General features: G+C 43.0%; 1 protein-coding gene across 2 annotated transcripts in view; it reads right to left on the bottom strand.

Moving 5' to 3' along the window:
• The window catches only part of elp4 (elongator acetyltransferase complex subunit 4), a 64,585-nt gene that overhangs the window by 36,937 nt on the left and 5,422 nt on the right, over positions 1 to 22,226 (bottom strand). For both annotated transcript variants that reach the window (XR_012590613.1, XM_074613358.1), the window contains exons 3-9: positions 18,218 to 18,339; positions 16,356 to 16,490; positions 14,789 to 14,925; positions 11,397 to 11,481; positions 8,098 to 8,286; positions 3,344 to 3,452; positions 892 to 998 (exon numbers count right to left, since the gene is read on the bottom strand). Coding sequence is in view for 1 of the 2 variants with exons in the window: in XM_074613358.1 (XP_074469459.1) it covers positions 892 to 998; positions 3,344 to 3,452; positions 8,098 to 8,286; positions 11,397 to 11,481; positions 14,789 to 14,925; positions 16,356 to 16,490; positions 18,218 to 18,339 (884 nt within the window). In the remaining variant the exon portion in view is untranslated. The remainder of the gene's footprint in view (positions 1 to 891; positions 999 to 3,343; positions 3,453 to 8,097; positions 8,287 to 11,396; positions 11,482 to 14,788; positions 14,926 to 16,355; positions 16,491 to 18,217; positions 18,340 to 22,226) is intronic.

Here is a 22,226-nt window from a genome sequence, read left to right as displayed (position 1 = left end):
TGAGGAGTCAAAATATGAATTACTGCTTTTGGAGGGATATGAAGGATTATGTTAAATGTTCTGGTCTTGCATCGGTCCAAAGTAGTTGTTGGCACACCATTTTTTTCCACCTGAAACCACCACTGATCAAAATGGCCATTCAAATGAGTTTATAGGGTAGAGTATAAAGTAGAGCTGCTGTCTAAACTGCTGCTTTTTCGCAACAGATCGCAGCTGTTGGCAGCTGGGGAGTGAATGAACAGTGACCTGCCAGACAGAGTAAGCAGCACCTACCGTATATAGCCTGTTCCCTTGAGAGCTATTGTGGCTTAAAATGTTTCTCATAGTGCAACCATGTTTACTGCGGTTGCTTAATTTTTGTCTGTCATGGATGGCTGGGGACATGCTCTCATATCTTGACTGGTGTTTAATTCATCTTCAACTATACCTTTAACTTAAACTGCCACCAGTACTTTTTAATTGCATATTCATAGAGATTTTTCTCACTCTGTTGCCTCTTGACACTACACTGGAGTAAGTGTGGCAGCAACAGTGTATAATCAATAGCTTCACCTTTGATTTTGACACCCAATAGTAAAAACTGGCTGGCAGAACTAACGTGAGAGACTTCTCATTATCATCAGCACTTAATTTTAGCTCTGCTATGACCATGATGAATGGGAACAAATGTAAGGGCTCTCTCAATAAACAATTACTTATCTAAATTCAGCTCTTGTTTTAGGTTAATGGTTACATGGCAAGTTACAAAAAAACACATTAGAGGAATCAAATGGGGGCAACAAAATAAAAAATCTGATTCTGACTGAAAGACAGCATTAAACATACAGTACAACCAGAGGGAAGAACCCCTAACACTATATTTTGTTTATGAAGAAACCCTTGACAACTTACCTCAATAGTGAACTGTTTTCTCTTGAGCTTAAAGGCCAGGTCCTTGTGGTCGGGGAGTTTACTCGCCAGACAGTTGAGGTGAGGAACTTGGCGTACATGTAGCAGACCTGTGAAGGACAGTGAGAGTAGATTAAAACTGAATTGGCTGAACAAAGCATAACAAACTAGAGTAAAAGTACAAGCAAGATATTACAGTCTTATCCACAATGTGCATGTTTGATGTTAAACTGTGTCAATAAAAAACAACCTAGACAAAGTTGTGTGCTTCCTTTTGCGTAAAAAGTGTAAAATCTTGATAAATAGTGCAACTTAAAGAGGATCAGGTATTTTCTTTTCTCTGTCCAAAGTTTTCTCACGCTGATTTCATACATGGATGATTAATCGTTTGTTGATTTACACATTTAAATGTGGCAACTGCTAAAAAAGAAATCCAGATTTTTGTACATTTCAAATAACTTTTGTAACAACCGGAGTCGAACAACAAGGGAGTCATTTTTGTCTGCTTGATATCTAACAAAAAGTTTTATTTTTTTGTTTCTATTTGACGTAAGCGTGACAGTCAGCATCTTAAAAGGACGCTTTCAAGTATATACCTTCTGATTCCAAAATGCTGGATTTTTAAAGTTTTTAAAAATGCAAAACTCAATGTTACATTTTCCTTATTTGATTTGAAGTAAACTACGCCCGTCTACTTGAGTGAATGGAGTGAATGTAGCAGGACAGTCATTAACAAACCAGTATTTTTCAGACATCTTCATCTATACTAAGCATCGTAGTTACAGTAGGTGACCAGAAACTACAAACATGGTGGTATTGCAGTGAAATACAATCTATCTATCTAATTATCAGATATCACTTCTATGTCAGCATTCCTACTCTCTTCTTTTTCCCCTAAAGGCTGGAGCATGGGTGTACTGTAAATGAACAATTAAAGGACACATTAGTGGGACAGAAAGCGAACATACAAGCGGAGTATTTTTTACTCTTCGTTTCTCTTTTCCTGTCACCGCGAAGTTACATTTTCATAAAACTGGAAAAGTACTGTAGAAGTGGGTTAGTATAAATGAGCGTGAGAGAGAAAAGAAGAGATCGAGGGAGTAATGGAGAAAGGGAGACAGACAGAGAAAGTGGGGGATGGTGGGTTCTCTCCTCTGTGCACTTGGGTGATTTCCCCTTGCCTGATTTGCAGTGACAGGCTTCCCAGCATGCTTTGAGCAGCCCTGAACTGCTGCCGCAAACACGCACGCACACGCATCCGCACGCACTCTCACACTCGCACCAGATGCGTTTGCACTCATGAACACACATCAAAACAATCATGCACATAAATGTATTTCATAACCCAACCAGAATGTCTCTGGCTGGTTAAACAAGAGGGCAAATATATTCTTGAACAAGAAATTCAAATAATATTAATTGCAAATTCCAAAGAACATTTTTGTACTACATAATTATTTAAAAAAATGATGCACTACAACGCTCATGATGTTGACTGGGTTTACATGCCACCTGCCTTTACAATGCAGAGGAATGTGATCACTATGGGATGTGTTATCTAAATAAAACATGCTGTTGGATGAAACCAAAATTTGCCATTGAATGTTTTTACTCCTCATCCCTTCATCTGTCACAACCGGGGCTGTATAACCCGAAGGAGAGGAGGGAGGGGGGGGGGGGGGAATGAGAGGAAAAGCGCAAGAGTGAGTCGGAGAGTTCGAGAGGCACGGCTAAAAATACCCGACTCGCTTAAACTGACCTTTATGCGCGAAGAGTGTGATAGAAAAGAAGGAAGCAAACGGGAGAAAGAGGGAATGGTAAAACCGTAAAGGAAAAGTGATGGTGAGGACCGAGACAGTAGAGACAAACTATGCTTCCCCCCCTCCCTATTTTTTGTTTCCATCACTCCCATCGTCCCTTACTGGTGTCCTCTTTCCCTATACTGAAAGCCTTGCCCTCCATTTATTAGCAGAGCATGCTGGCCATGGAGACATTGAGCGAGGGATGGAGAGATACAGGCAGAGAGGACGAGAGAGTGATGGTGAGAATATCGATTCCCCAGTGTTGGTCTGCTCTGCTCCAGAGCCTCAGGGGTATGGGACTGGGAATGGAGAGGGGGCGAGGCGAGAGGGAGAGAGGCTCTGCTGGAGGGAGGAGCGGGGGGGAGGCAGGGATGGAGGGGGTGAGGGTGCGAGGGAGAGGGGGTACAGCGTGGCAGCTGAATCCCCCCCGGCCTGTCTACTGAGGAGCACGTCTGATTGAGCAGCAGCACACTAACGCGCGCTGACAGCCTGGCCTGCAAGGGGGCTGCCCTGCCTCCATCCACAGCCCAGCCCCAGCCTTAATGCACTGCTTGTGTGCATGTGTGTGTATCTGATGGAAAAGAGACAGAAAGATAAGCGAGTGTGTGTGTGTGTGTGTGTGTGTGTGTGTGTGTGTGTGTGTGTGTTCTTACCATGGTAATCTTTGTAGAGTGGGTTGGTCTCTCTCTCAGAGCCTTTGAATGATTCCAGGGCTATGGCATTGTCACATAGCCTGGTTATGCTGCCCATTAGAGCTCTGTCCTGTAGGGTCGAGAGAGGGAGAGAGAGAGAGAGAGGGAGAAACATGAGCAGGTAATTAAAAGCCTCCTGACGGGCCATCAGTGTTGCAATTAAATTAGGTCATCATGTCCCGTGGCCAGGTCATTTCTGCCCATGGCTTAGGTGAGGGTGATGAGGTATGGAGGGGAAAGAGCCCTGATAGGGGTTACACAGGTGATGTTGGGGCAGGCAAGTGGACATACACCTTACATCCGGCATACATCTACAAAAGTTGCGTGGGAAAAGTCAACTTATTTTACTTCATCAAACAACATTTTTTTTTTACAAAAAGGCTCACAGTTGGTGCACACTGTCAAACCTGCACACAGCAGGGGAGGATAGAGGGGAAGTGGGAGAAAGCAGCAGAGGCTTGATGGGGAGAGCTCCCCCTACTGGTTAGGTCACTGACTTGACAACAAAGGGGACACGTCCGGGGCGAATACAGTAGATAGAAAGAATGAAGGAGAAGTATACAAAAGGGTGGAGGCTGGAGGGTAAAGGGAGAGGAGGGGAGAGAGAGAGAGAAAGAGGGACACTGGGATGGAGGGAAAGAGGGAGTGCTGCATTATTAATCCCTTTGCCTCTTGAATCATTCACGTCCTTCTCTCTGTGTTGGCTGCCACCGCCTAATGCAGTTTTCATGCCTTCATGTCTTTTCCCCACTCTTTCTTCTTCCTTTTCATTTTTGTCCTACTTTTAAAGTATGCATATCCCACCAGTCAGGACCGCCAGCACTTACGGGGTATCTGAGGTCACCCAAATGCAGCAATTAAAGCCAGTGTAAGAGTTTGGCTACGACAAATTATTCAAAACACTAATGGTACAGTATGGCCAATAGGGTCTGTACGAGAGAGGGGGGTCTGCTAAAACTTTATCTGTGCTGTTCTGTCTAGGACATAATAATAGTGTTTACTGAAATACAAAGATGAGGCTCCTTGGCAAAGATGAAGTTTCAAAGTCAGATGAATCCAAAGTGTCCACACAGAGCTGCTCAGTACAGTGGCAGGAGGGCAGGATGACGTCAGAAAAAGACATGCACGTGCTCCACAGCTCCTTGAGTTCTAGGAGGTTACATCTTTTTTAAAATCTTATTTATAATTCATAAGGGACTCGAACAAGAGTCACTTCAGTTCAGCAATGAAAGTCTATGCTGGCTCAATTAGCTCTGATTCGCTGAGTGTAAATCCTCTGAACACCCTGAGCATCAGCTGACCATCACTGACTGACAGGTCATAGGGAGAGCCCAACGGTCATTTACTTTGCAGTATCTTAACTTGACCGGGTCTCTTCATGTAACCAGTTACTGATCAAATACAATTTCATCACAGTTTTTTGGCTCAATGGATTTTGTTTGGCTGTATGGCTTTCTGTGTTTGTGTTTGAAAATGTGTGTATGGTGTGTGCAGAATCTATCCAAAATCTAATACATCACTCTGAGGGAGGCAGAAGCTTTTCTGTCTGTCTAATGTCTTGGGAGAGAAGAGTCTATATATGACACAACATAAATGCACATCACTTCCAGGGCTAGAAATGGAAGCAGGAGAGTCTCTAAAAAAATTTGATTTTAAAATGGGAACACAGACACAGTTTCAACTGTCATGACAGTTGTAGTTATCAGGCAGATGATATGGTTACATGCCCTGGTTTAAAACTTGCGATCTAAACATAAATAACCATTTAACAAATAACATTTTATGATTAAAACTAGTGGATCACACCAGCCATGACACCAAATCCGGTCAGGGGCGTAAAGTGGGAGGGCCAATGGACCCTTTCCCACTTCCTATCCCCCTACAAGCCCTATTGAAAGAAGCTTGGTCACGGGTCTTGAGCTATGGGGTATGACACAAGTGCAGACTGCGCATGTGCTGTACCCCAATAATTTGACGCGATGATGACACGTGACATATCCTCTTTTCACCGTCCTTGCCCCCGTACTTTCTGTGCCATTGCTCGTACCACACCCATCTTCAAACTCGGCCTAGTTGAATTTACAGTCGCCTAGTTTTCAGGAATTTAATCTAACAATTCAATCTAATAAAATGCTTTTCAAATTTGTTATTTCACGAATAATTAAAACTGTTCGGAAATATAAAATATTTTGTGACAAATTAATTATTTTATTTGTAATCATTTTGTTTTTTTGCTTTACAAATGAGAGGATTTTCTGCTTTCCTTTGTCATATGTGATGGTAAATGAAATGAGTATATTAGAGGGACAACTCAGGTTAGACAGTTTGGAGACAAAGCAAGAGAGGTTAGGTTGAGATTTTTTGGACATGTGCAAAAGGAGAGATGCTGGGTATATTGGGACAAGGATGCTGAATATGGAGCTGCCAGGGAAGAGGAAAAGAGGAACGCCGAAGTGGAGGGTTATCGGTGTTTATATAGGTGAGGGAGGACATGCAGGTGGTTGTCACAGCAGAGGAAGATGCAGAGGACAGAAAGAGATGGAAACATATGATCTACTGTGCTGACCCCTAACAGGAGCAGCCAAAAGAAGAAGAAGAAGGTAATGGAATATGTTTAGGTTTTGGACTGTTGGCTGTCGCTTTTGGCTCTGGGAAGTTGCCATGGACGTTTTTCATGAATTTTTAGAAAATAATCAGCAGATTAATTGATAATGTAAATAATCATTAGTTGCAGCCCTGAATTTAAATAACGAAAAGTAAAAAAAAAAAAAAAGGTCAATTGAATATTGATGGTTGATTCCTCTAGAGGATTGATGGTTACAAAAAGAACCTGCATGGGGGGGTTTGTAGCTACACTACAGTACTAAACAACTCTGCCTGACCAGTCTAAATATTTGCATAGGTCAGGAGGACACCACTCAGCCTGAGCAGCAGGTGCGGTGTATATGGATGCGTTTTAGGGAAGACTGTGTGTTTTGTGTTTGTGTGTGTTTACTTGTGGGGATGGGGATGGTGGCAGGAGATAGTATGATGGAGGAGGACCAGGCTAATTAATGTTTCAGATGGACTGTGGCACTGGGCTGCTGTGAGGAGGCTTTCAGTGAGTTACTCAACTTCCCAAGCTGCTCAATAATGGATAGAGAGTCCAGCGCGGTCTCGACCAGTTAGCCCACCGCTACTAGTCTAGACAGTCTTCCAAAGGCCACCGTCCGTTAACTAAGATAAATTATCGAAGCAAAGGCAAGAAGCTGTGCGAACAAGTCAGCTCCTAAAACACCAGACACACTGTTGTCATTAAATTAAAATGAGCACACCTTGATGACCTCAGCTGATCAATTAGAATATCTATTTATGACAACAACACCAAGTGTGATTAAACTAATCATAAGGTCATTTCATAGATGCCCATCTTTAACAGCCTCTCATTACCTCCATGTTGGCTTGGTCACCCAACACCTGATTCAGTCCAAAATGTCCCCCTCTCCTCTTCTTCCCCCGCTCATTCACTTCACTCCCCAGGGTGGAGGAAGGGGGAGGGGACAGATTAAGGGTTTGGAGGCCAGGCCAGAGAGGGACAGGGGGACCGCTCCCACCACAGCTGACATCTGCTAGTTAGCCATTCTACCTTTCTTGACTAGGCCAAGGCCGCTGTGCAGTGAGCACATAGGCTTGGAGCCAGAGCATGTTGTGACAACACAGCTGTTCTGAAAGTTAAGCACCGACCTATATCTTTGTATAAAGGATCCGAGACAATGCAGCTTTCCATGCTGTCGTGAATGAGGACTGTAAGGAAGTAAGGTGTTTTAAGTGTAAGCGAGATTAAAACGTTTGAGCAGAAAGTCTCAGATGGCTTTTCTGGTGAGTGTGCTTCTATGGTCGACTGTCTGGGGGAGGGCTGTGGTTTGCCATATGCCTCAGCAGATGACTCCACCTTCACACTGAGAGGCCAGACTGTACACAGACGCATGCACGCGGACTCATACCCCCTCCAAACACACACATACACACAAACACAAACACACAGCCAGAGACACACACACAACTACAAGGAGGGTTAGTTGTAAGAGAATAAAATGCATACACAGGCAAACACTCTCATTGTGTGACAACTTCAAGTAATTAAAAGCCCAAACAAACAAACATAGATTTAGAGGCCTTTGAATGAAGTGTGTGCACTCGACTGAGTTTGCTGGGGGAGCGATGCGAGAGGAAGAGGCCCCCGCGCAGGCCTGAGTCATACCAGGGTGACACCGGACCACGGGGTCAAGAGGAGGCCCCACTACAAAAGACTTCAAACTTTGTTCCCCATTAATGAAAAAGACAAAGAAAAAGCACATGGGCCAAACATCAACCCACGCACAAAAAAATCCTAACCGTCTATTATCTGTAAATTCTACTTTAGCACACTATTTATCCCTCTGGCGGCAATTGGAGGTAAGTGGTTTAGGTCACAACAGAGGAGCAAAGACAGAGAGGTGAAGAAAGCAGAATAAAGCTGCAGTTATGACTTGCAAAGCTTGCCTGATATACTTGCAGTACCACACATGTCATAAACTAATGACAAACTGTTCTCAACTAGTTAAAACTAGCATTAAAAAGTGTAAATATCAGTTATATATATCAGGTCAGCAGGTAATTGCTAATCAGCTAAGTTGCATTCGGATGCTTATGAACTGTGTCGAGTTGTTCTCACGTGTCAAACATCGTCTTCTTACCTGGATGAGATGTGAAGGCAAAGTAATTACTGCGACTGACAGCGATGACCTCAGCAAAGCACGCAGTCCATAGAGAAAGGTAGTGAGGGCGTGGCCATTTCTGGGGTTGTCATGGCAACACAGGTCATCACCCCACAGAGCCGAGCCGAGAGAGTGGAGCCCGATTCGCAGGATGTTGCGGGAATTTGACTATAAGAAAGAACAAGCGAGGAGAAGGGGTCAGGAATACTAAAAAATATGCAATTTTCTACAGAAGCACACACACACACATACTAATGCAGTAATACAGTTTTATTTGATTTCAAGTTCTCCCAGTGCATCTAATTAACAGATTGCTGTTATTTGGATTATTTTGGAAAGGTGCCGCTTTGGGTCGTATTCCCAAACTCCGGGAGAGAGCGACTGGACAGTCTGCTCACCAGCACAGACGATCGGAACACAGTGCCCAAACGTGACTGGACACAACTGCCCAATCACAGAGGCCATCTGACACACGCACAATGGACCTGTCAGACAGGCTTCCAATATGGCCGCCACCCAGAAACCCCAGCACATTCTTGGCACAACAGCGATGCTCTGCAGCCAAGGGGGCCTGGGTAAGGGTGGAGTGCCTTCCCTTGAAACCCTCCCCCCCCCAGCCACCCACCCCACCACAAGAGATCAACAGTAACCCACTCTCACCAAGACGGAGAAAAAGTGGCCAAACAGTGGCGGGATATATATCAGCGAAACTGAGAGAATGGAGGAGCCTGTCCAAACTGTGAGAGGTTTTTAACCTTTACTACAATTGCCTTTTATTTGGGGGTTTCTTCAGCACGGCTCCTGATGACTGAGGTGAGAGCCAAGAGTGATTAACAAAGCTCTGGCCTAAAATCTGCTCACTTTTTCCTTTTTTCTCTCCAACCTCTCCTCTCTTTTATCCCTCCCCCTCTATTATCTCAACCCTCCCAAAATCTCCTCTACCCCACTCCCCATCGCTTCCTCTCACAACAGTATGACCTAAGCTTCGTTTGGATCTGGATCAGAATCACAGGCATCTAAGAAAAATAAACCCCATTGTTTCTGGGAGTTTTTCACAGTTGGCTCATAGTTTCCTAACTCTCACACCGGACTCTACATTCATCCTCCTCTACGCCATTCAACATCAGTGCTGCATCTCTATACCTTATTGCGTATTAGTGCTGTGTGTGTGTGTGTGTCTTTGTCATTATTAGCTATGCCCTTTCTTTGTTTAACAGGCTTTGCCTATGCAGGTCTTGGGGGCCACAGAATTTGAATTCTATTTCTATGTCTGCAGCCCAGCAGGGGGGTCTGTGGTAACACGACTGTTGCTGTGGCATCAAGAGAAGAGGCCAAACTTAACTCCTATAGTTTAGCCTATAGAAAAATCAGGGAACAGTGCCAGTTGAGTCCAGCCAAGGACTAGAGGCCAGCCATATAGACTACAGCCAGCCTGGGACCACAAACTAATCACCAGCCAATCTCTGCGGAGACTCACAGTCCTGCTGCCGCCCCTGTCCCATTCATCTCAGAAGACTCCAAAGAATATGCTCTGGGAGATTAATCTCCTCGCTCTAATCTGTTATTTACATAACAGTTCATATGAAATCTGCTTCTTGTTAACAGTCCATGATCGCAGATTAACAAATAAACATATAAACGCACACACTGACTATCACCCATACTGGGAATTCTTGTGCCAGCGCCCATGTCGCTCTGTGCCGGTCTGCATTCCTGGACTGTGCCAACAGCATGTCAGGCGGCCACACTGCTTTAATGATGTCAGCAGTTAATCTGGCGTGAGTGACAGCGCTCGGGGAGGGAGGGTGGGGGGTACTGGAGGTAAATCCTGCGTGTGAGTGACAGGGGGAGAGGTGGCTCCAGGTGACGAGCAGAGGGGTCACTGAAAGTAGGTGAATAAGGCGTGGGAGGTGTGCACACACACACACACACACACTCATACTGTATATATACATATATACAGGCACATCACAGTGTTAAGAGGATTACACTGGGGTCTGTGGGAAACAGACGGGGCCATGGATGTTTCTGGCATTCTGTAGAGGACTGGTGATTATTACAAAGATGTATGTCAAAGGTAAGACACACACAGCTGGGACACACAGGTGAGGCCAACCCGAGCAGGTGACAGAGAGGTAAACAGACTCGACTGAAGTGGTGGTTGAAACGTGACAGAAGAGCTTGGGGTCACAGATGCAGATCAAGGATGTATCTCTCTTTTAGAAATGCTCCTCTAATGCATATCACACGTAATCATTTAAATGCACAATAGCTTGACTTGGTTCATCGTAACTAACGCAGCTACAAGCAGACATTTGTCACATGAACATGTTAGCAGCTGCCAGTCAAAGAGTTTAACGACCTTTAACGAAATTTAGAGAATGAAAAGAAAAAATGCACACCTGTGTTGCAGGACTGCTAGAGGCAGCTTGCTGCATGCCTTTTGCATTTCAGCAATGTTTTCTGTCAATCAGAGAGCCAGACATTGGGAGGGGACCTGATCAAACCTGATCTGACTTTTTCACTCCAGATACAATACCTGGGCTTTCGGTATCGGCCGATACCAAATACCGATCCGATACCAATGACAAAGACCAAAGACTATATCAGGCTTGACTTAAACATTGCTTTCCTAACTTTGTAAAAGAAAATGTAACAAAAAAACACATAAATATACATTTTCTGAACAGTTATTTAATATTAAAATAATAAATTGTACACCAGGACTTTGGTAAAAAAATCTAAATGAACAGGAATTAGAATTCAAGTGTAAACCTTTTTAATGCAGCAACAAATCAGTCAAAACTTAAACAGGAATTGAAATTCCAGTATATAATGTATATCATTTATAAAAATAGAATTGAACCGAATAGATCGGCCCCATTGGCACCCGATTGAACAGCACGATATCCGATCCAATATCGCTGCATCCCTAGATTTGATATGTGTGATTAAATTGGACTGATGCTGGTGCAATTTGTTACTAATATAGTCTTATTAATAAACCAAACTGAAGCCATTTTTAGCACTCCACTCTCACTCAAGGGGTTGAGGGTTGAAGCGGTGATAACTCATAACATGAAGAGATTGGTGGCCTGAAGTGCCCGCCATTTAAGCTGCAAACGTACTCATACATAGAGTCACAGTGTGATGGCTGTTTGGTGAAAGCATGTGTTGGTTTGCTTAAAGTGGTAGTTGCAGAAAATATGTGTCAAAACCCCTCTGAATTCAGGCTGAGAGAAACAAATGCAAAGCAGTCATTCACTTCTGGTTCTTACCATGGGAGCTGCTACATCGAAGCCCTCCCTGTTTATGACCTCTTGAAGTGACTTCAGCAACGCAGAGTAGGACTCAAGTATGGTACTGAGAAGAGCACAGGACAGAGGAGAGAGTGGACATAGTGGAGGAGACAACCAGAAAGAGAACACACAAAAGGGGTTACTCAGGACGTGTAAAATGTAATTGAAACCATTTTGATAAAACTGGGCCAAGCCTTTCACCGCAGCAGCTTAATCCTCTATGACTGCAGCATGTTCCTCCTGACTGTGCTTTTCTGGAGCCACTGAAGCAGACAGATGATCCATATCAAGAGATCCAATTAATTTATTTGGTTGATTAAATTACAACATGACTGGTTCTCTGTCAGCTCCCTGAGGATCTGATTGTGCCGAGACAGACAGACAAACAGACAGATGAGACGTGCGTATGCACAAACAGACACACAACAAAGACAATAAGTGAGGAGGAGGGGGGGGGGATTAATGGGCTGATATCTAAAATTAACAGGGAACAGCATTTTGGTGTTTAATCAGGGGTAAGATGTGCACTATTGACAAAGGCCATACAGTACCATCGGAGCAACATTTAGCAACAGTGAAGGGATGGGCTACAGCTGAGCCTCTAGGATGGCCAATAGGAATGTTAACCCCATCTTTTTACACAGGTCCCTCAACTTAAGAACACCCCACCATTGTAATGACCACTCTGCAGTGAGTCACAGTGGGTTGCTTCGTCAGTTGTCAATTCAACCTGCGGGCTACAAAAGCTGATAAACATAGATTGGTCACACGCCAATAGCCCTGCATAAAGAACAGTAATACACACTCGTGTTGATTACACTTGCGCCAAGTACATCCATGTACTCTATTTCAGTTATTCAGCCCAACAATGGTGCCTCCTGACCCCGCTGGGGCTAATGATAGAGCTGGCTTGGTGAAAGAGGGACACCTACCCTCCTTGGCCTCTCTGCCCATGCCCCTGCTCTGAGGTAGGGGGCTGGGATGGTTTTGACACGCAGTTGAGCAGGAGGTTGCCTCCGGTTGGCAGCCATTGTGTGGGACGGCATTGTGTTTTAGCTACCCCTACTGAGCACCCCTCATTCAGGTACCAAAAAGGTCTAGGTGCTTAGCTACAGGGGCTAGTGCGTCTGCTAATTAGGATCATACACGGGGAAGCTTCTTTATCTCGGCGTTCCTCTTTCAGTGAGGGAAGAAAGGAGGAGAGAAGGGGGATGCTTGGTCTTAAACAACAGGATCTGTATCACCTAGAGAGCAATTTGTGCCAATTATGCCTTCAAGTGAAACGGAGCAATTTAACAGCTAGGGTATCAACATGGGGCTGTGGACACGTGCAAGGGGGAGTAGCCTGCTTAGGAGTTTGTGTGGTACATGTGCGTGTGTAATATGCTGCATGTGTGTGTGTGTGTGTGTGTGTGTGTGTGTGTATATATGTGTCAGTATTGGGGCGGGGCTGGGGGCACAATGGTGCGGTGCAGGTGTAGTTTCCTGCTGTCAAAGTGTCTAAGATCTATAAACCATTCATGGCGCCACTCAGTACTGCCATGTCACTCTTACTCACTACACTGCCACACAACACCGCAAACCATCAACGGAGAGGATATTTTATTTGTTCCCTATTAATAGGCATTTTACGTTCTGAGCTGATATTTAGTAAAACAGCGAATGCTATTTGCGTGCTGTACTTTAAACTGGACATCCACAACATCTAATGTGTTTGCATGGGCGCTCGGTAAACAGTCTCTGTTTGCTGAAATAAAGGAAGAGGGATTCTTTAAAGCCTCCTCCACATCCTCTGTGCTCCAGATTGCTGTATTTACCCAGTGTGTGTGTGCGTGTGTGTGCCTACGTGTGCCCTTGTGTGTTCAACAGCACTCTCCGAGTAAAGAGCCTGCATGACCTCTGAACCCTAAATACACTCAACGCAGGAGAAATCAAACAGACGCTGAGCAAACAAGACCCTTATTTGAATAGACATACACAACCTTTCCAAGAGGCTGCATGTCTTAGGCCAATGGCAAGCTGCTCAGAGTAGAGGATGGACCCAGCTGTTTTTTTAACTGATTTGTATCAGCTGTTTAAAGCGTATAATATACTGAGCTTTTAAAAATTTATATTAATTAAAAAAAAGACTGTTTTGTTGACATTACATTTAAATTATATGATTAAAACTGTGGATGCTTAAATTTCAGGTGTAATGATTCAGATTTTTAAGCAATTCAGTATATCTTAGTGACTATGTATAAAAAACTAATAAAGTGTACTGTACTTTATTAGAGCTGAAAAAATGAATTTATTGATTAGCTGATCTACCGAAAATGTATATTATTATTATATAATAACTTTTTTATACGATATCTTTTTAATAATTTCAGTCATTTTTCAAGCAGATATGTCACACATTAACTAGGGCTGCACAATTAATTGAAATTTTATCGAAATCGCAATATGACCTACTGCAATTTTCAAATCGCAGGAGGCGCAATATTTGTTAAAGACGAGATGTGTGTCATAATACCATTTTAAATTAAATATTGTGGGGCTGCAGAGATGTCCTGGCCTACACATCATATTCTACAGATTTAAGAAAACATCTTTGTTTGGTACAGATCCCCGCAAAAAAAATCACACCATCATCCTTTCAATATGTTTTTCCAATGAAAATGAGAATAATTATGTAAAAATTATCATTCCCTCTAATATCTCAAATCATATCGTAATTACAATATCAGTCAAAATAATCACAATTAAATATTTTTTCTAAATCGTTCAGCCCAAACATTAACTGGTTCCAGCTTCTGAAATGTGATGATTTCCTCTTTTTCTTTTTTATATCAAAGTAAATTGAATATGTTTGCTTTTTGGACTGTTCGTCGCCCAAAATAAAACATCTGAATATATTAACTTGTTTCTCCTGTGATGGGCTTTTTTTTCTTTTACTATTTCTAACATTTTATAGACAAAACAATCAAGAAATGTAATGAGTTTAATTGATAATGAAAAGAATATCTAGTTGCAGCTCTATAGTTTATTTGATTTCTATAAATGAGTATCCCAAACAAAAGGTGCTCTACTTGATACTGGAGAGTGCTAAATCTAGAGTTTCTTCTTCTCAGGTTGACTTTCCTCTAAAGCACATGCTGGATGCAGGGTTTATATACAGTATACGCTCTTTAAATTATGTTGGTCAGTCTGCATTGTTGGTTTACCTGTATTCTGTGAACGGTGCCATGTTTGCTTACCTGTGTTCTGTTTAAGATGTCTCATTTGTGTAACTGTGTTTTGTGGCTGATGTCGTGTTTGTGTGCCTGTGCTCTGCAGATGGTGTCTCATTGGTTTCCATGCATACTGTGGATGATGTCTTGTCGTTTTACCTGTGTGTGGGTGACGACTGGGCGGGATGTTCTGGGAGGTAGAAGAGGTGGCACTTGGCTGCCTGGCGAATTTCTGGCTCCATCGTCTTGGAGACGTCGTAGTAGTGCCCGAACCGGGATGACGATGCCAGGGCACTCTGAGGAGGTCAACAGGTCAAACTCAATGAACGCTAAAGACCTTTAATTAAAGAGCTATTCATTTTCTTTTCAATAATCCGTCTGACGCTGCTGCTTGCTTTAAACTTCTTACAACAAATGATGTGCATTTAACTAATTTCAGATAAGAATAAAGCAAAAAAATAATCTCATTTGTCTTTCTAATATGTTAAATGAGTGTGCTTCACAATACTATGGTAATGCAATTGTATTGTTTATGGGTCATTCCTCAACATTCCTACAGCAGAGAAGTTAAATAACCACTACGTCCACGCTCTTAATCATTTCTTCACATAAATGTCCACTTCTGGCTGTGAAAGCAAACGTGTCGGGGACGCAGGGGAAGGCGGATGTTTTCCTGCAGCTGAAAGAGAGAGTTTTAGCTCTTCTCTCCCGGTGAAACCAGGGATTCCATTGTTAGAGGGGCCCTTAATCTACTCCTAATCTGGATTAGGGCCCCCGGTGTGTCCCTCTCCTGGCGGGACGAGGGGGTCAGCAGGGCAGGGGGGGGTCAGGGGCTCATCTTCTCTTTGTGAGCTAGGCAACCCGCTTAGCGTTCCATCCCTGCCCTGACGGCCTCACCTTTGATCTGATGTCTTCATCGGGAGAGCGAAACAGCGGGCCATGCCAGGAGAGGTGTGTGTAAGGGGAAAGTAAGCGTTGACTCTGGGGGTGAATTTGGGATGCAAATCCTCTGGTTGGGGCTTACTAGTGGTTTGTAAAGACGATTTTACAGGGGAAGGGGGAGAGATGAGGAAAGGACACAGATATAAAGAAGTTTCCAGGGAGAGAGAAAGAGGGAGAGGATCCCCAGGGACACACTGTGTGCTGTTAATCCACATAGCGATATGGATTATAGACTGAAGGGGGGAGACTGCAGAGAACTAGAAGGGGAGGGTCACTTCTCCTCAAAGCGGAAGAAAGAGTGTAGGGCTGCCGACCCTAGCAGGGGGAAAGGCAGGGATTTGGGGGAAGACAGAGGCGCAGGTCTGGGTCACAGGGTTGAGCGAGCAGACATGTCAATGCACAGGCTGCAAAGTACTCTTGTTTCCCAGGCTAAGCAGGGGTGCAGGCGTGTGTGTATGTGTGTATATGTGAGTTTGGGGACCAGTGAAAAGCCTACCTATTGCCAGCTAAGTGTGAGTAATCTGGTCCAGCTCTGAAAGGAGAGTCTGAGGCCTCATTCACTCCACAAAGGAGTTTAGAAGCTGATGGATTTAGTGGTAGAGACAATTGCCAAACCACTAAGACCAGAGAGCCAGTGCTGTGCTTTCTCATACAATCATTAACACTTTTAATAAAAGTAGCGTGATTACAAAGTTACATAAACTATACTGTACATTGTAGTCCAAATATGCTGCAATCATTATAATAACAGACAAGACAAACTGTCATGTGATCACCTGGTTACCTGTACTTTTGGAAGATTCTGATAGCGCCAGGCGATCTTCATGGCGTCCAAACTGTCCTGAGGTTCACATGACAGCCTGGGCTGCTCCACTGGTTTGTGGATAGCAACATCGTCCAGGATGGGAGCAGGGAGTTCCTGTACAAAATGATACAATGAGTATAATAAATTAAAATGTGTGAATTGTGAATGAATGGTCAAGAGACATTTTAAATTATCCTTATTGGTGTGTAATAGCATGTGACTTGTCACAGTATGACAAGACAGCACAGTCTTATCTATCAGTGCATAATGTACATTAGGGCTGACCCCTCTTAGTCGTTAGCCGACTAATTGGTCGTTTTGGTCTGAGTCGACTAAGATTTCTTTAGTTGATTAATCATTTTTTTTACTTTTTGCATGCTGAATGACTTATTTCCAAGAAACCTATGAGCACATCTGTAGTAAACTCAAGATTTAAAGTGGTGCTTTTGTGCGATCTCTCTGTGGAGAAACTCAGTTTCACAGGTCTATTGATTAAATCAATTAATCGATTAGTTGACAAAATCTTATGAGTGTTAGTCGACAGCCCTAATGTACATGCACTAAAGTGTCAGCTTTCGAGAGCAACCTGAATTCTTTAATCTAAACAAAAAGCAAACTTGGTTTCTTTAATTTTGTTGAAGCAATTGAGAAAACCCAGATAGAACCGTGAGATTGTTCCTGGAGAATCCTGATTTGGTTGCCACGTATAAACCAAACTAGATTTCTAATGTTTTTATTTACAAGAGCACAAAGTCTTCACACAGGCAAAGTATTGCTGTGGCAGCAGTGCGGCGGGATCAATTATCCTTATAGCAATGTGTTCTTGTATCACACATATTTAGATCCAAAGTCTGACTAAAAACTGGAACTGAAATAAGTCCGTCAGTTTCTAACGCTTAACAGTAGACTACTTGTAAAATTCAATGTGATGCGCACAATAAGAAAAAAAGTCTGAGCTCTCTCATAACAGAGCCAGTTCTTTCACTGTGCAACCAGAAAAAAAATTCCAACAAAAATGGAAACAAATCTCGCTCCTTGGTTCAAAAACATGGTATGGTGGGTGGGAAATCTGACCGATTAGCCGATGCAAGTAAACGTGGCTTTTACAGTGCATGTGAACACGTTCTCAAATTTCCTGCTTTAACTTGATGTCTTCCAATAAGCTTGTTTCTTGTGTCCATGTTAACGTAATGCATAAAGTACAACCGTAGCATCTGAAGATTAGCATACTGTGAATGTAGCTGTGAAAACACTAAATGATGTGATATATCCCCACTGGGAGTCCCCGTCTCCTAATAAGCCTTTGATATGTAAAGAGAGGGTGAGGCTGTGACCCCTCCCACTATCAATCAGTGGGAGAGAGGCCCTCCTCCTGTATGCTGGGTGGCAGTCAGCTTCTGGGGCTACGGTCCTCTTCACAGAGTGATGCATCGGGAAACATTTCAACAATGCCACAACCATGCCACCCTCGACCTCTCAGATACCCCCGCTGACCCTGACACATCTTGGGGAAAGCTGTGCGCCTATAATACCCGCTAAATCATGGTCTGACCAGTTCAGTGGGAGTTGATTGCTATATTGTGACAAAGAAAATACTTCTACAAGTATTCCCAACATCTTCTGATGACTAAAAGGTAAACAAAAGTTTTTCAAAAGATGTCTTTTTGACAGTACAACAGTTGCACAGGGACGATGTTAAAGTAGACATATTGAGGCCATCCTTGCTTCTTTGTGGATGGTTTGTCAAGACTTGTAGCTCGAAAAAAAAAATTATACCTCGCAGTACAACAAATTTCCTTCCTGACAGCTTATAGAATAGACGCCGGGACATCCACTCATACCTGTAAGATGTCATCTGGGTTATCTTGAGCCGCCGCCACGAAAAGTTCATGTCGACACACCACTCCTTCTGCCAGGAAGTACTTTAAGATCATACGAGAGTAGCTATCATATCGGTCCTCCTCTGAAAAAGACACAAAAGACAGGAGCAATCAGAGTTTGAGTGCGAGTGGAAAACTCAAATAAACACACACTCTGTCAATCAATGCCACATTGCTAAAATCATCTGTAAGGCCTAAGGAAATGATTTAGTGATAAAAATAGGTACGACATCTTCCCCATGAAAAATATATCAACTTCAAATCTATCACTGGATCTTGTCTCGTTCCGACCGTTCATTCAGACACCACAGATCCAGAAGTTTACGACTACATCACAGTCGCTAACTGTAATTGATGTAAGGACCACATTCGGGCTACCTTTTGTAGGGGACAGATGAAGTGGCAATCGACATGGCACAGAAACATAGGTGTTACTGAGCTGACATGTTCAGCTCACTTGTTAAGGTCTTCACAGTATTCCTGTCCACTTTCACCTATCATATCTCCGACCAGCAGCGGAGGTGAGAGGGAGACACCTGTCTCAAGCATTCACCTGACACCTCCCCCGTGAACACAAAGGTACCCCAGCTGTCAAGACGACTGACAAGAGGAGGCAGAAAGCAGGAGAAGATAGTGCCTGTCCTCAAAATGCTTCCCGACATCTGGTTCACTTGAATCTCTCCACTTTTTGTGTGAATTCTGATGGCAGTGGCATCCTTTCATTATTATGTTTCTACTGTCAATCACATCAGGTGTATTTATTATCATAAAAGTAGGTTAAAAGGCATATAAAAGTTACACGAGAGACTTTTAAACACAAGTGGAGAGGGTGATTCTCAGCTTGGAGCGATGGCATTACAGTCTCATTAATAGGAGCATCTCAAGCATTAAATGGACAGGCAGCGACATCAAACCCACTTTCCCAAAGGTATGCCTTTCTCCATGCACACAAAGCGGCCACCCGGCCATTCCACACCCCAAACCCACAAGCATCATCACCGTGAAACCCCCTCCTCCTAGCAGGGCACATAACTCCACCCAGCATGCTGCTGCTGCTTCCTGTCACAATCATCATTTTGTAAAGATTTCATAGGCCTCTCCACACAATGACAAACAGTGGGCACAAGGACAAAGGCAGCAGTGACAGTTTAAGGTAATGGGCATATACAGCTGACAGCTTGGGAATGACATCCTGACGTGTCATCCTCAAACATCCGGAGAATTCCCCCCTCCCACGTTCCCGGTCTATGTCCTCACCTACGGACTTAGGATGGCACAGGAAATTCCATGGCTCTTCAATTTGTTGTCGGTGGGGCTCCCTGTTCTCTTATTGATGGGTTTCTAGGTCAGCAGGCCTTTGTGGCTTTCAGCAGGCCCCACAAAGACTCCCAGATGGGCCCTCTCAAGATGGGGCCTATTGTGGCTGTGTTTCTATGGGAGCCTTACAAATGGAACCTCCAGGAGTCATTAGGCTGTTGAGGCGGGGGGTAAGGGAGGGGGAGGGAGGTGGCGGGGTATACGAGCAACAGGGGGTGGGGGGACGGTCATATCTTTGAGGTAGATCAGTCACTCTGGACAGTCATGGGATGATTTTTTCCTTCCTTTTTTTTGCGGATTCTGACTAAGGTTTGGTAAAGGGGGGGGAAACGCCTCGGCTTCATTTGCCTCCAAACAGGGGAGAGGAAGTGCGAGAGTCCTGAATCATATCTGCTAAAGCCGCAGGGGGAGGAGACGAAATATCTAGGTCAGGGTGTTTTCCCTCTTGTATGAATCTTTGGTCTATATAATTTATTTCTGAGCAGCTCAAATTAATTTAGGCCATATGGCAGGTAAACAAAATAAAGACACTTAGTGAAAAAGACCTTGAGCTTTAAAATAACTGAATCACCGTTGTGAATACTGCCACATAGGAACTGCACTAATTAAAATAGCTGAATCACCATTGTAAATACTGCTACAGTATTAGGTTACCGTTAAATGCCAATTAGCAGCATCTGTCGAGCCCCATATAGCTACCATATATGTCTGACATATCTCTATTGTTCAGCTTCAACTTGTGACTGTTGTTCCTCTTTATCAATTCAGTTTGTTGGTGTTCGAGGCACATGGATTTTTTAGATTGTTTACCCATGACACATTAAAACCTGCCTAAAACAGATAACTTGGCCTCTTAGGAGCTGTTAGGTGTCTAAGCCTCTCACATGCAGAAGTTACAGCTGAAAAATCCTGCTTATTATCTTATCCCTGTTCTTATTGTTGTAGTTTTTACCTGGTTTTACAATCTTTTTTTGTATTCTGTATTTGGTTCACCATCTGAACTCTCATAAAGTTCCTGTTGTTATCCATTTAGAAAAAAAATCAAGCAGGTGCTTTCAGATAAGTTTTGGGGGTAATGATAGGCTGTCTGCTGTCCTGGATGGACCACACTGAATCTGTCTGCAAAAGGACAAAACAAAGAATTTATATTCTCCGCCGCCTTCGGTCTTTCGGGGTGAGTAGACAAATTCTTCTTCTGTTCTTTACTGCTGTGTTGTACAGTATTGTAATACTACACGGAACAAATGTCTGTCCACCACTTTAAAGTCAAAACTGCTCCATCAAATGAAAATCTGCTTAAAGATTGTAGGTCAACCCCTTGAGAAACTTTATGAATGAACCATAATAACATAGTAAGGCTCGCTAACAATATCGTCTCTGACCACAACCAGGTCCTGAGCAGTGAATACAAATTGTTGCCATCGAATCAGAGATACAGGGTTCCACAACTTAATATGTTAGACTGAAGCACTCTTTTGTGGACCAGTCAATCCTAAAATTAAATATGGAGCCGAATCGCACATCGGCTGAAGGGTCTTGAATATATTGTTTGCGGTGATTGTAATGGTATGTTAAATGTGTTTATTACACGGCTTTGTTAAATACTCAATTCTGATTGGTTAATCACGACATTCTACGGTCTGTTATTTCTTTAAAGCAGACCGCTGCAATGTATAACAGACCGTTGCTATGGATGTAGTTCTTCTTCAGTAATTAGCCGTGTAATAAGCAGGATAATGTTCAGCTATAGCGGGTAATTTTTGTGAAACAAACCCCTTCAGGGCGATGCAAGACCCCGCCGCATCGCCCTGTCAGGGTTTATTTCACTACAATGATCGCTCGCTGTACAATATCCCTTGCGTATCCTTGTTTCCCGTCTTCAATTTTTGTCTTTGCAGATGTTGCAAATGGATCTGCTGAGATGCAAGAAAAATGTCAGACTTGATTTGACAATAAAGTAATGTCATCATCATCATCATCATTGCATGTATAGTACCAGCACTTTTGATGTATTTAGGTGTTTTATTATCTTTTTATTGTGTTAACGTTTTATGTTTTTGTGCTGCCATGCTGCCAAAGAATTTCCTCTTGTGGGACAAATAAAGATCTGAACTAATTTTCATGATATCCTACCTCTACAGAGGTGTTTGTAATTGCGATTAAGTAACTTCAGAGATGATGTCTTTTCATTGCATGTTGCTATACATTCTCACTGCAGTTATATAAAATAAGTTGTACTTTCTAACTATTAGGCCTACTTAGTTTGTCAGAGTAATATTTGTGATGAACTACTTCTAAAATATTTGTTATAGTATTCTATAGGGGTGTGACGATCCATCGATCTGGATCGATATCTCAATTTAACGATCAACGATCCACTATATCGATGCAAAGTGAAAACATCGATCATCATCTTTAAGATACTCCTGTATTTTGAAATTCTTAACAGATAATTAAAAAGAATAGATTGTTTTTCATTTAAATGTCTGGAAAAGCCCAGTAATAAAATTGTCAAATCACATTTTAGTTTTTTTTTTTTTTTAGATGATCGTGTTAAAAAGGCATATGATATCATCTCATATCAATCGTAGACCCCTGAATTGAATCTAATCTAAATCATATCGTGGCAGACTTTGTGATATCGGCAAATATC

The sequence above is a fragment of the Sebastes fasciatus genome, chromosome 2 (genome assembly GCF_043250625.1).
Source record: "Sebastes fasciatus isolate fSebFas1 chromosome 2, fSebFas1.pri, whole genome shotgun sequence".
Classification (NCBI taxonomy): Eukaryota; Metazoa; Chordata; class Actinopteri; order Perciformes; family Sebastidae; genus Sebastes; species Sebastes fasciatus.
Note: the sequence above shows the minus strand (reverse complement) of the source record. Positions and strands in the feature narration are given on the sequence as shown.